This window comes from Saccopteryx leptura, chromosome 2, assembly GCF_036850995.1.
Source record: "Saccopteryx leptura isolate mSacLep1 chromosome 2, mSacLep1_pri_phased_curated, whole genome shotgun sequence".
Lineage (NCBI taxonomy): Eukaryota > Metazoa > Chordata > Mammalia > Chiroptera > Emballonuridae > Saccopteryx > Saccopteryx leptura.
Genome location: NC_089504.1, coordinates 364,140,640 through 364,154,398, shown reverse-complemented (window position 1 = coordinate 364,154,398; position 13,759 = coordinate 364,140,640). Strand labels below are relative to the sequence as shown.

At 51.8% G+C, this 13,759-nt stretch overlaps 1 protein-coding gene and 1 long non-coding RNA gene across 2 annotated transcripts; both read left to right on the top strand.

Annotated features, from left to right (window-relative positions):
- The first annotated feature begins 1,700 nt into the window (after positions 1–1,700).
- On the top strand, positions 1,701–3,755 carry UBB (ubiquitin B). Its single transcript, XM_066364927.1, has 2 exons — positions 1,701–1,824; positions 2,919–3,755. Exon 2 carries the CDS (start codon positions 2,925–2,927, stop codon positions 3,612–3,614), a length of 690 nt encoding a protein of 229 aa, XP_066221024.1. The 5' UTR covers positions 1,701–1,824; positions 2,919–2,924; the 3' UTR covers positions 3,615–3,755.
- A 7,827-nt stretch (positions 3,756–11,582) lies between these two features.
- On the top strand, positions 11,583–13,571 carry LOC136393809 (uncharacterized). Its single transcript, XR_010749138.1, has 3 exons — positions 11,583–11,945; positions 12,732–12,996; positions 13,406–13,571. It is a non-coding gene; the product is annotated as an uncharacterized lncRNA (long non-coding RNA).
- The last annotated feature ends 188 nt before the right edge of the window (positions 13,572–13,759 follow it).

Genomic DNA, 13,759 nt, shown 5'->3' with positions numbered 1-13,759 from the left:
AGGAGTCATCCCCAGCGCCCGGGCCATCTTTGCTCCAATGGAGCCTCGGCTGTGGGAGGGGAAGAGAGAGAGAGAGAGAGAGAGAGAGAGAGGAAGGAGGGGGGAGGGGTGGAGAAGCAGATGGGCGCTTCTCCTGTGTGCCCTGGCTGGGAATCGAACCCGGGACTTCTGCACGCTAGGCCGACGCTTTACCACTGAGCAAACCGGCCAGGGCTTCCAAAATGATCTTAAACTTTATGTCTATCTCCTGATTATTCAAGTAAGTCAACTTGACCAAGTTCTCAATTTAACTTAAAGCTGTCAAGGTATTAACTCATATACCTGCCTGCTGTTCATATATCGACATTCTTTTTTGAGAGAGAGAGACAGACAGACAGACAGACAGACAAGACACGGTGGGAGGAGCGGGAAGCATCCATTCCTAGCTGCTGCTTCTTGTATGTGCCCTGATTAGGCAAGCCCAGCGGTTTGACCTCCGCATCCCAGGGAATCGCCATAGTTTCATCTTATGCTTAGAAATGTTCTAATTTAATGACGAAACCACTTTTTCTAAGTGACGTCTAGCTACCTGGATGAAAGCAAACCGTGAAACTGCTCAGGAAGGTCTTCGGAGACAGCCGCCTGCACGTGTTTACGCCCCCAGCCCGGTCCGTGATTCAGACGGGACCGCAGGGCGAGCGGATCCGAACACCTCGCCTCGCTCTCGGGCCTGGGGGGTTGGGGAGGGGGTGTCTCCCAGCAGGACCAGGGACCACGCCCGGGGTGCAGGGAAACCCGGCTTTGCAGGGTCGCCTGCACGAGAAACGCCGTGAATGGCAGACACAGGACTTTCTCGTGCACGAACTCCCCGTTCCTCAGGGGAGGGTTTTCAAGTCCCCCAGGGCGCCTCTCTTTTCTCCCCACCCGAGTTCGGAGACACAGCAAGAAGGGAGAGGGACTTCCAGGTTCGGCGGGAGCCGGGAAAAGCCAGGACCCCGAGCCCCCCGGAGCACGAAGGCCAGGGACCCTCCCCTCCCCCACCCCCACCTCCCCTCCTCCACCTCCCACCCCCACCCCCCTCCCCCTCCCACCCCCACCTCCCTCCCCCACCCCCCTCCCCCTCCCCCTCCCACCCCCACCTCCCTCCCCCCCTCCCCCCCACCTCCCCCACCCCCACCCCCTCCCCCACCCCCACCCCCACCTTCTCCTCTTATGGCACGAAAACACGAGCTCTGTAAGGTAGCGTCCGCCGGGAAGAACGGAAGACCCTCCCTTCCCCCCTCTCCGACCAGCCAGAAACAGCCTTCTCCGGAGCCGGCACGCCTCTGCGGCGCACGCGCACTCCGTCCCTTAGCAACGTCCGCTCTCCTGGAGCCCAGCAACAGCCGAGCCGCCGTGTCTCTCCCACCAATCAGCGCCGGCCTGGCCTTCGCACGCCTCACCAATCAGCGCCGGCGCCGCGAGGAAGTTTCCAGAGCTTTCGAGGAAGGGCCTTCGGCTCGAATCCATCCGCCCGGTAACTTCCCGACTTATTTCCGAAAAAAGGAAAAAGGTAAGCCTGCACAGGAGGGGAAATGAATTTTTATCATCCCTTTGGTTACGGCGATGAGAATCCGGGGCTCTGCGCCAGGCCTTTGCCACATCGCGGGCGCTGGGGCCGGGAGGACTACTTTCAGCGGCGTAGGGGCACGGCGGCGACGTAAGCGGTGATGGACCCTAACCGACGTCGCATAAATCTCGGCCGCGCGGGGCTGGCTCGGTCAGAGGCGACTGGCGTTTGTTGCGGGGGTTTGCTTGCTGTTGTTGGAGCCACTTGACGTGGGCGGACTGGGCGTTCGTTAGCAGGTGCGGGTCTGCAGCCGCCGAGGCTCGGAGTGGAGGGCGGAGGGGCGGCTCTAGTGAGGGGAGCCCGCGGGGTCTCGGGGCTGGGTGGGCGTCTGTGGGGGGAGGGGCGGGCGGCGGCGGCCTTGCCGGAAGTGCGGGCCTTGTTTACGTGCGGGCGCGGGCGGCGCGCGGGCGCGGCGGGAGCCCAACGGCCTCCGAGCGGATGGAGGTTCATGTCTGTCGGCGTCGGAGGGGGCAGGCGGAGAAAAGGCACTGTGGCTTCTAGAGACCGTTTCTTTCCCAGTCGCGACGTAGGGGTGTCGCCTCCAACTCGCGCTTAAACGGGGGTTTTTGTTTCGCTTGTCCCGTGGGATTTTTTTCTTTTTTCTCCCATTTTACGGGCTATGCTTAGGTTTTGGGGAAATGGTTGAGGTGAGCCGAGTATCTGGTGCAGTGAAGGGAGAAAGTTCAGCGTGACCAGGCGGTGGCGCAGCGGATGGAGCATCGGACTGGGATGCGGAGGGCCCAGGTTCGGGACCCCAAGGTCACCAGCTTGAGCACAGGCTTATCTGGTTTGAGCAAGGGGTTACTCGGTCTGCTATAGCCCCCCGGTCAAGGCACATAAGAGAAAGCAATCAATGAACAACTAAAGTGTTGCAACAAAGAATTGATGTTTCTCATCTCTCTTCCTTCTTGTCTGTCTGTCCCTATCTCTGTCACAAAGGGGGGGGGAGAAAGTTCAGGATGGTAGATTGACAAAGAATTCTCCGTCTTTTGGCCAACATTGGTTGAAGCTTTGATTCAAGAGTTTTGTGCCCCCATGATTAGTCTAAATAGTGGAAGGCATTTGTGAAGAAGAGAGTTAACTGTTTCGAAGGATTGGTCAGGTGGGAAAGTAATAAATGCACCCTGGTCGGATGGTTCCTCCATTGGTTGGAGCATCGTCCAGAAGCGCAGAGGTTGCCAGGTTCAATCCCTGGTCAGGGAACACACGGGAATAGATGGTCCTGTCTCTATCTACTACTTCGTGATTCACTAAAGTCAATAGTTTTGTTTGTTTTTTAAAATAAAGGTCCTGAAATTGTATATTAACTTTTGTCTTTTGAACTCTGTAGGTCAAAATGCAGATCTTTGTAAAGACCCTGACCGGCAAGACCATCACCCTGGAGGTGGAGCCCAGTGACACCATCGAGAATGTGAAGGCCAAGATCCAGGATAAGGAAGGCATCCCCCCTGACCAGCAGCGGCTCATCTTTGCAGGCAAGCAGCTGGAAGATGGCCGCACTCTTTCTGATTACAACATCCAGAAAGAGTCCACCCTGCACCTGGTTCTGCGCCTGAGGGGTGGAATGCAGATCTTTGTGAAGACCCTGACCGGCAAGACCATCACCCTGGAGGTGGAGCCCAGCGACACCATCGAGAATGTGAAGGCCAAGATCCAGGATAAGGAGGGCATCCCCCCTGACCAGCAGCGGCTCATCTTTGCAGGCAAGCAGCTGGAAGATGGCCGCACTCTTTCTGATTACAACATCCAGAAAGAGTCTACCCTGCACCTGGTTCTCCGTCTGAGGGGTGGAATGCAGATCTTTGTGAAGACCCTGACCGGCAAGACCATCACCCTGGAGGTGGAGCCCAGCGACACCATCGAGAATGTGAAGGCCAAGATCCAGGATAAGGAGGGCATCCCCCCTGACCAGCAGCGGCTCATCTTTGCAGGCAAGCAGCTGGAAGATGGCCGCACTCTTTCTGATTACAACATCCAGAAAGAGTCCACCTTGCACCTGGTTCTGCGCCTGAGGGGTGGCTGTTAATTCTTCAGTTTTGCTTTCATAGTGCCCAGTGATGGCATTACTCTGCATTCTAGCTGTTTGCCCCAATTTAAGTTTAGAAACCACCATTTCAGTAATAGCTAAACCTGTTCAAAATGTTAATAAAAGTTTCATTGCATGGTACATTTGTTGTCTTGTCATGAAATTATGTAGTGAATCGGGAACTTCTAACTGCTTACTATGGTGATGAAGAAAGGGACTTATTTAGAGATTAACATCACTAAAATGATATCACTTGACTTGAGTAAACATTGGGTATGTTTACTTAGACTAAGTCTAAGTCTAAGACTTGTAATTACAGCCTGGCTGTAGTGCTGTTTTTGCTGGTGCATTATGCTCACATGTTTAGGTAGTTTGAATACTGATATTAATACAGTCTGCTGTATTTGACGTCAGATCAAGTGGAGCCCTTGTCAAGGTTGACGGTTGGCTGGTGAGAAGGAGCTGAAAGAGTTGGATATGTAGGCAGCCAAAGAAGGTGGCTTCTAACAGTCAAGTCTCAATGACTGACAGTTCGACATTATTGTAAGGAGAAACGAGATTGCCACGACACGTGCAACTCAATTCGGGGCTTGATAAAAAGTCTTAATTATCTAGATCTAACAAGCAGGGTTTTTTTGTGTGGGTTTTTTTTGTTTGTTTTTTCCCTGGAGTTGGAAACGGGGAGGCAGTCAGACAGACTCCCGCATACGCCCAACCGGGATCCACCCGGCATGCCCACCAGAGGGTGATGGTCTGTTGCAACCAGAGCCACTCTAGCGCCGGAGGCAGAGGCCACAGAGCCATCTTCAGCGCCCGGGCAAACTTTGCTCCAATGGAGCCTTGGCTGTGGGAGGGGAAGAGAGAGACAGAGAGGAAGGAGGGGGGGTGTGGAGAAGCAAATGGGCGCTTCTCCTGTGCGCCCTGGCCAAGAATCGAACCCGGGACTCCTGCACGCCAGGCCGACGCTCTAACAAGCAGTTAGAGCTAACAAGCAGTTTTTATGCTGCTATACCAGTAACACTAGGCACTGTATTTCCAACACCAGTGGGATTTTGAGGGAATTAGTATTTGGACATGAGGACCCTTGACTCCCTATAGTGCTTAAGTTTTCCAGTCTCCTTTCCCTTTAGTTAATTCCCTGTAGTATCACCAGTAATCCGTGGTGGTTTTCCCAATATATACTGCGGGGAAATAGCTTTACTGGTGTTAACACATCCAGAGGTGCGTTGTTAAAATGTAGAAAGTCAAGCATCAGGCCTAGAAATTTGCCCTTGACATTCCTGGTGTACCTCAGAAAGACACTGTAATTTGAAAAATTCTGCCTTAGCAATAGTTGCTCAAATATGTTTTAGAAACCCACCTAAATTTGAGAAGAAAAGTTAAATTGGATCGTTTAACTCTGGGTTTCTTAAGTTAGACACCGAAGATAGCACTTAATTTTAAACTAATCTAGTAAATTAAAGCTTCAGCTCCTTGGAGGGGTAATATTTTGGCCAGAAATGGGGGAAACAGTAAACACGAGGTGGTAATGGAAGATCAAACTCGGAGAGCCATCCAGCCTGACCTGTGGCAGGGGGTCGACTGCTGACCGGAACGCTGAGGTCCCTGGCTCAAAACCCTGGTCTTTCCTCGTCAAGACATATAAGTAGCTGCTACAAGTTCATGGTCCATGATCCTACCTCCCTCCCACCCCAGGCTTTTGGGGAGAAAACCTTGGGGAAACATTAACATTTCTCTTACAGAAAGTAGACATTTCCAGGCCCCGTGTTTCACAGTTGACTTGCTCAAGGGTTCATTCCTGTTAGGGGCAGACCCCGAGCTGGGATCCAAGCACCCTGTCAACTCTGACCCGACTCAAATTCGTAAGTTACATTAGGTTCCTTCTCAACCGTCGAGACGTTCTCCTCCAGGTCGGGATCCACTACTTTTGGGTCTAATGGGCAAATGCTGGCCTGAAAGACAACTTCCTCCCAGGCCGGACCCCACTTGGGCCCTGTTTACGAGTGCAACGGCCATCTAGCTCTGACCTGTGCCACCTGCAAGCAAACAGGGTGTCCAGGACGCAGCCTGCCACTCCCAGCCTGCCCTGCAGTTTTCCCCAAAGCTGGGTGGTCTGAGGCCGTTGTCCAATCCCAGTGGTCAGAGGCCTACAGACGACAGACAGGCAGTCGCGGGTTCCCTTGCAGTTCTGTAGCGGTTGGGAAGCCCCTCTGTTTCCACCTACAGTTGACTCCTCCCCTCTTCTGGTTTACCTCCCAGCCCTGTACTTGTTTCTCTACAGTAAAAAAAAAAAAAAAAAAAAAAGGTCCTCGCCTGACCAGGCGGTGGCACAGTGGATAGAGCATCGGACTGGGATGCGGACGACGCATGTTCGAGACCCCGAGGTCATCAGCTTGTACGCAGGCTCATCTGGCTTGAGCAAAAAAGCTCACCAGCTTGGACCCAAGGTCGCTAGCTCGAGCGGGGGGCTGCTCAGTCTGCTGAAGGCCCACGGTCAAGGCACATGTGAGAAGGCAATCAATGGACAACTGGGGTGTCACGTCGAAAAACTGGTGATTGGTGCTTCTCATCTCTCTCCATTTCTGTCTGTCCCTATCTGTCCCTCTCTCTGACTCTCTGTTCCTGTAAAAAGTAAAATAAAAATTTTTTAAAAGTCCTCAAAGTAGCCTGACCAGGTGGTGGCGCAGTGGATAGAGCGTAGGACTGGGATGCGGAAGGACCCAGGTTCGAGACCCCAAGGTCGCCAGCTTGAGCGCGGGCTCATCCGGCTTGAGCAAAGAGCTCACCAGCTTGGACCCAAGGTCGCTGGCTCCAGCAGGGGGTTACTCGGTCTGCTGAAGGCCCGTGGTCAAGGTCAAGGCGCATGTGAGAAAGCAATCAATGAACAACTAAGAAGTCGCAATGCGCAACGAGAAACTGATGATTGATGTTTCTCATCTCTCCATTCCTGTCTGTCTGTCCCTGTCTATCTCTGCCTCTGTAAAAAAAAAAAAAAAAAAAAAAAAAAAAAGTCCTCAAACTAGTGCTTATTAATTGAGCAAGCTTTTTTTGCTGAATATGCAATAAAATAATTTAAAAACAGGCCTTTCGATAGTAAAGCTGGGTTGTCAAGATTGTCATTTTCTTTCCCACGTTTTTCTTGACACCTACTAAAAGCCTTGATGAAGAAACCTGAAAAATAAATGCATTTCACTGAATGACTTGGCCTGCTAACAGGACTGCTCTCGAGTCTTGTGAGAAGAGGTTTCAGCTGTTACCGTCTCTTAACTCAAGATGTCTTCCGTAGGGATCCCCCAAGGCATTCATGGGTCTCAGCAAATTCCTGCACACACTTGAGATCTGAGCAAGGGAAAAGCTTTACATGTGTTGTGCTCTCAATCCATTTTTGGAAGTAGGTTAATTTTATTTTTTTAGCGAGAGGGAAAGACAGACGGGAAGGGAGAGATACGAGAAGCATCGACTCAGGTGAAGCACCTTAGTTGCTTTCTCATGTGTTCTGCCCCTCCGGGGGGGAGGGGGGAGGAGGCTTTAGCCCAGGCAGTGGCCCCTTGCTCAAGCCAGCGACCTTGGGCTTTAAACCAGCAACCATGGGGTCATGTCTACGTTCCCACACTCAAGCTGGTGACCCTGCCCTCAAGCTCGTGAGCCCTCACTCAAGCCAGAGACCTCGGGGTTTCACATGCCAGTCCGATACTCTATCCACTGCACCACCGTCTGGTCAGGCAAGCCAAAGGAGTGTTAACACACCCTTGTACACAAGTACAAGCATTCTTTCAGAAGAGATCACAAGAAATAGAACACAATAACATATTCCTAAATAGAAGGTAGGCAATGCAGATTACAGTGGGAGACGGTTAAATTGCAGCTTGGTTCTGCAAACTCTGAGATCTCAAGACATAATGACGTGCAATACAAGTCGTTCTGATAAACACGGATTTGCTTTTCGGAGGCTGCACAGGCCCAAAATAAAATGGGCTCAAGATAAATTTTTTGTTAGATTTAACCCACATATACTCTGAGCAGAGCAGAGCAGGTGCGTTCAGGGTGTTTGTCTATAGACCACATATACTCTGGATACCACCCTAACGAGTCCCAAAGGTCCCACAAGCAGCCTTCTGTGGCATTCTGTGTATAAGGGGTGGGGAGGTTCAGTGAGACAGTTCCTTAAAGGAAGGGCAGTGAGGTACTTGCCCTTTAAAGCATCTGGACCAACGCTGCAGACTGAGATTCCTGGCTGTTAGATGAGAAGGTAGCTGGACAATGGACGCTGAGTTGAATAGGTGACAGAAATGGGGCTTATCTTGGATTCAGATACATGAACAAACTTCGGTTGACTCTTCCATCCCTTTTTAAGTAATCTCAAAGCCAACTCCACTCTTTTATTTTATTTTTTTATTCATTTTAGAGAGGAGAGAGAGAGAGAGAGAGAGAGAGAGTGTGTGTGTGTGTGTGTGTGTGTATGTATGAGAGAGAGAGAGAGAGAGAGAGAGAGAGAGAGAAGGGGGGAGGAGCAGGAAGCATCAACTCCCATACGTGCCTTGACCAGGCAAGCCCAGGGTTTTGAACCGGTGACCTCACCATTCCAGGTTGACAATTTACCCACTGCACCCCCAAGGGTCAGGCGCCAACTCCACTCTTGATCACATTTTTCTGTGGCACTGCCAGCCCCTCGCCAGCGGTAAAGTGAAGTGAGCAGGAACCACAGACTACAACTGGCCTCTTTCATTCAGGATAGAGCAAAGTTTGAGGCCAAGATGAACCTACTTTCAAGCCCTGGCCGGGTAGCTCAATTGGTGACAGCACCATACCGATATGCTAAGGTTGTGGGTTCAATCCCCATTCAGGGCACACACAAGAACCAACCAATGAATGCATAAATACGTGGAACAAATCAAGGAATCCCTCTAGAAGTCAATAAATAAACATTAAAGCCTGACCAGGCGGTGGCGCAGTGGATAGAGTGTCAGCCTGGGGTGCAGAGGACCCACGTTCAAAACTTTGAGGTGACCAGCTTGAGTGTGGGGTCATCCCATGGTCACTGGCTTGAACCCAAAGGTCGCTGGCTTGAGCAAGGGATCACTGGCTCAGCTAGAGAACCCCAGTCAAGGCACATATGAAAATCACTGAACAACTAAAGTGTTGCAACCACAAGTTGATGCTTCTCATCTCTCTCCCTTCCTGTATGTCCCTATCTCTCGTTAAAAAAAAAAAAATGGCGCTTGAACTAATTTAAAATCATCCTAATACAGGTATTTAGGACTATAAATTTCCTAACATATTGCCTGAGCTATATCCTATAATTTTTTAAATGTTTACTTTCATTCAGTTTAAATTATTTAATATTTTTTGTTTTTTTTGACACATGGATTATTTCAAAGTGTCACTCAACTTTCTGACAATTGGTGATATTCCATATATTTTTCTTTTTCTTTTTTTTTAAGACCTCATTGATTTTAGAGAGAGGAGAGAGAGATTTAGAGAGAAAAGGGGGAAAGGAGCAGGAAGCATCAACTCAAGTAGTTGCTTTTCCTATGTGCCTTGACCGGGCAAGTGGTGGTTTTGAACCAGCGATCCCAGCATTCCAGGTCGTTGCATCATACACTGCACCACCACAGGTTAGACTCTGCATATTTTTCTGATATTGATTTCTAATATCATTATTCTGCTTGGTGTAAAGCCAGGAGCCTCTATAATGGCCATTCACATACAGGTTCGCATTAGATTCAGACAGGTGGTAATGAAAAAATGGAGCCAAAAACTGGTGGGCCATCATCTTTAATCCTAGCTTGCACCCAGCAGGCAAGTAAAAACACACACTGGACTCCAAAACCCACTCATTCAGTGCTCACAAAGCTACTGACTTCTGTGAGCTTCCTAGAATCAAAGGTTTCTAGCTCACCAGACTTGTTCACCTCTGTTCCCCGTCTCCTTCCTTCTCCCTGCACAAACTCGGTACAAACTGGCTTCTCACTCAACACTCCACCATCTTGGCTGCTTCTCCTGACCTCCTCCTGTGGCCTCTCTCTGCTCTGCTCTCTCCTCTAATGCTAATCTCAAGAACCGAGAGAGAGCAATCTCCCGGTCTGCCCCATTTTATAGTGTAGAAATCCAAACCTTTAATCCAATATACAAAATAGGGAAGTCTCTGATACAAAGTCCACCCCACATCAAAAAGGGTGAAAAAAGCTTAGTCCTAAAACCAAGCCCCAGGCTACAAGGATCCTGCCTGCCCACAGCCCGCCCCCAACACACATTAATATCACCTGGGTGACGGCTTCCACGTGGGCAGCGCCATCTTTAACAAAGTGAGCATAATATATTTTATCTGCCCAACACTTGGTATAGCAGATATTTTTCTTTTTCTTTTTTTTTTTTTTTTAAAGATTTTATTCATTATAGAGAAGGGAGAGAGAGCAAGAGAAGGGGGGAGGAGCAGGAAGCATCAACTCCCATATGTGCCTTGACCAGGCAAGCTTAGGGTTTTGAGCCAGCAACCTCAGAGTTTCCAGGTTGACGCTTTATCCACTGTGCCACCACTGGTCATGCGATATTTTTCTTTATTTAAATTTACTGATTGATTTTAGAGAGAGAGGGGAAGGGAGGAAGAGAGACAGAGAAAGAGCATCGGTTTGTTGTTCCACTTCTTTATGCATTCATACCGATTCTTGCACGTGCCCTGACCCGGGATGGAACCCTCAACCTTGTTGCGGCAGGACCATGCTCTAACCAGCTGACCACCTCTCCCGGGCTTTTCCCTTTCTTGAATACAGCCCACAGACACTCCCTCGTGGCCGCTAAAACTGCCTCTGCTTGGTCTGACGTCACTGAGTACACTGAAAACTGTGTATTTCCGTAAAGAGCACCAGCACCCTCAGGTTATTTTGGAAGATCTGAGGTTGCCTTGGAAACGCTTTCTCTTCACGTTCACGTGGGGCTGGACCTGCGGGACTCACAGCCCAGCCCTCCCAAGAGGCTGTGCGCCTGAGCTCCCACTACCTCTTTGCAGGAGAAAGGCACTCAGCCACGGGGGACTGGGGACCACTGTCCTTCTTTATGGGGCGCCATAAGGAGGGGCAGACTCAAGGCCCCCGCCCGCACCCCCCACCCGCTTCTCCATCCTGCTTACCCCAATGCGGCTGCACATCCTGCCCATGGGAGGGGCTCACCTTGCTCCATCCCATTACCCTTCTTCCTTTTTTTTTTTTTTTTTTTGACAGAGACAGAGAGAGACAGAGATGGACAGGAAGGGAGAGAGATAAGAAGCATCAACTCATAGTTGCGGGTTAGTTGTTCATTGATTGCTTTCTCATATGTGCCTTGAGGCGGTGGGGGTGGGTGGAGGGAACGTTCAGCCAAGCCAATGATGCTGAAGCCAGTGACCTTGGACTCAAGCCAGCGACCTTGGGGTCAGGTCTATGATCCCACGCTCAAGCTGAGCGACCGTGGGGTTTCGAACCTGGGTCCTCAGCATCCCAGGCCAACGCTCTATCCACTGCACCACCGCCTGGTCAGGCAATGCTCCCAGCCTTTCAACACACCAAGCCTCCACCCCCACACTTTGTCAGGTGAGCTGGCAGCCTCCAACGCCCTTGTGCTTGGCCCTGGCTTCCTGCAGAACAGCACCCCCTTTCTCTCCCACCTCCGTGAGAGCGGTTTGGTCTCAGCATCGGGCCTGAGTGTAGTCTCCTTTAGAAGCTCGAATGGCCTTCTCTCTTTTGCAGCCAGTACTTGAGTTCAGAAACTCTGACGGCCTTTCAGGTAACCTACTCCTTCCCCTCCTCCCCGGAGCTCTTCCCAGAAGCGGCTTGACAGTGTTTACTGGAACAATATGGCTCCTCGCCCGCCCCCACGGCGGCCAGCACCTGGACAGAGGGCAACGTCCTGCGCCGCCGAGTGGGGGGGCTGGCAGAGTCTGCGCAGTGTTCAGAGCATCCTCTGCTTCGCTGGGCCTCCCTCCGCCGCCCTCCCGGAGCTGCGGGAGGCTCTGCTGTCTCTCCTCCTCTCCTGCGAAACCACGGGAACACAGGCTGGGGCTTCGCGCCTTCCAGCCACGGGCTGACGATTTTCGCTAAGGAAATGCTCCGCTGCGGACGGACTTCCCCCCCACTTGAAATAATTCACTGTTCTCGCTTTCAGCTCTGTCCTCTCCGCTTGTCTTTCAGGCCAGAGCCGCATGTCCTGGCTCTAAGCTCTGTCCACAGGGCTCAGGGGAGTAGGGCCTGAAGTGAGTCTTCGAACATGGACATTTATATGGAAAGACCTGTCCCTAAAGACATTCTCAAAATAGACAGACCAGGCCTGCACAGGCTGTCCCAAACCACAGAATGTCAGGTAGGAAAAAAGGGGGCAACCCAGACGTTCTGTGGGGCACAGTTTGGGGATACCCAGAAATGGGCACCTAACACCCTATCCGTTCCGGAAAGGTGGGTCCAAGGTTTGGGCTCTGTGTGAATCCAGGCCCCAAACATCTCCCAAGGGAGTGTCTGTATGCTGTTCTAAGCTTCACTCTAGAGCCCCATAGTTGCAGAAATAAAACGGGTCTCTCTTACCCTGTGCCAAGGGCTAGGTAGGGTTACTTCGGCAAACACACCCAGTCAACCCATGGAAACAGGCAGGTACGCTGATGCTTGTAACCGGGGACGGTCCACCCAGTGCCGGGTCAGGGCCAAACAAGAGTTCGAGTTGGCACCGCTGGTGGCCCCCCCACAAGAGAGGGGGAGGTGTGGAAACCTCCTGGGGGGGCCGGGAGGGATGTGCTGTTCCAAACTGGGAAGATGAAACGGAGGGTGGGGTTCTGCCTTTGCTCCCCCTGCCCATGGCCTGGGAGCCAACGCACCAGCCTCCACCTCCGCAATGACTCCGGTCTCTGCTCCAGGCACTTGTGGAGTCAAATCCGCACCCCCACCCGTCCCCGCCCCCTCCTGCTTTTGAGGGATGCTAAGAAAAACAGGTGAGGGGTTGACTTCTGGCAGTTGCCTGCGCATGCCCCGCCCATCGAAACACCCAGGCCTAGGGAATGATATTTGTAGGGCTGAGTCTGAAAGCAAAGTCTGAAAACGTGATTTGAGGATTTCTTTTATGGGGTGAGGAGCGGCTGGCTGTGTTTTTCTTTCTTAGTCACCAAGCCAAAACCCCCAAGCCCAGATGAGTCCAGCACCCCCCTTCTTCCTGTTTGCCCACAACGCTGGGGAGGAAAAAGAAAATCACACAACTAAGGAGAATGATTTCATTTTAAACTCACGATTGCGGGCATGACCAGTGGTGGCACAGGGGATAGAGCATCAACCTGGAACGCTGAGGTCTCGGGCATTAAACCCCGAGGTTGCCAGCTTGAGCAGAGACTCCTGGGATTGAGCGCGGCATCATCAACATGATCTTAAAGGTCGCTGGCAGCCTTGGCCGGTTGGCTCAGCGGTAGAGCGTCGGCCTAGCGTGCGGAGGACCCGGGTTCGATTCCTGGCCAGGGCACACAGGAGAAGCGCCCATTTGCTTCTCCACCCCTCCGCCGCGCTTTCCTCTCTGTCTCTCTCTTCCCCTCCCGCAGCCAAGGCTCCATTGGAGCAAAGATGGCCCGGGCGCTGGGCATGGCTCTGTGGCCTCTGCCTCAGGCGCTAGAGTGGCTCTGGTCGCAACATGGCGACGCCCAGGATGGGCAGAGCATCGCCCCCTGGTGGGCAGAGCGTCGCCCCATGGTGGGCGTGCCGGGTGGATCCCGGTCGGGCGCATGCGGGAGTCTGTCTGACTGTCTCTCCCTGTTTCCAGCTTCAGAAAAATGAAAAAAAAAAAAAAAGGTCGCTGGCTTGAGCCCAAAGGTCACTGGCTTGAAAGCCCAAGGTTGCTAGCTTCAGCAAGGGGTCACTGGCTTGGCTTGAGCCTAAGGTCCGATCACTGGTCAGGGCACATACAACAAGCAACCAATGAACAACTAAAGTGAAATATCTATGAGTTGATATTTCTCTCTCCCCACCCCTCCTCTCTGTAAAATCAATCAACAAAATCTTGAAGAAAGAAAAAACTGGCCCTGACCGGTTGGCTCAGTGGTAGAGCATTGACTGTGTGTGGATGTCCCAGGTTCAATTCCCAGGCAGGGCACACAAGAGAAGCGTCCATCTGCTTCTCCACCCCTCCCTCTCTTGCTTCTCTCT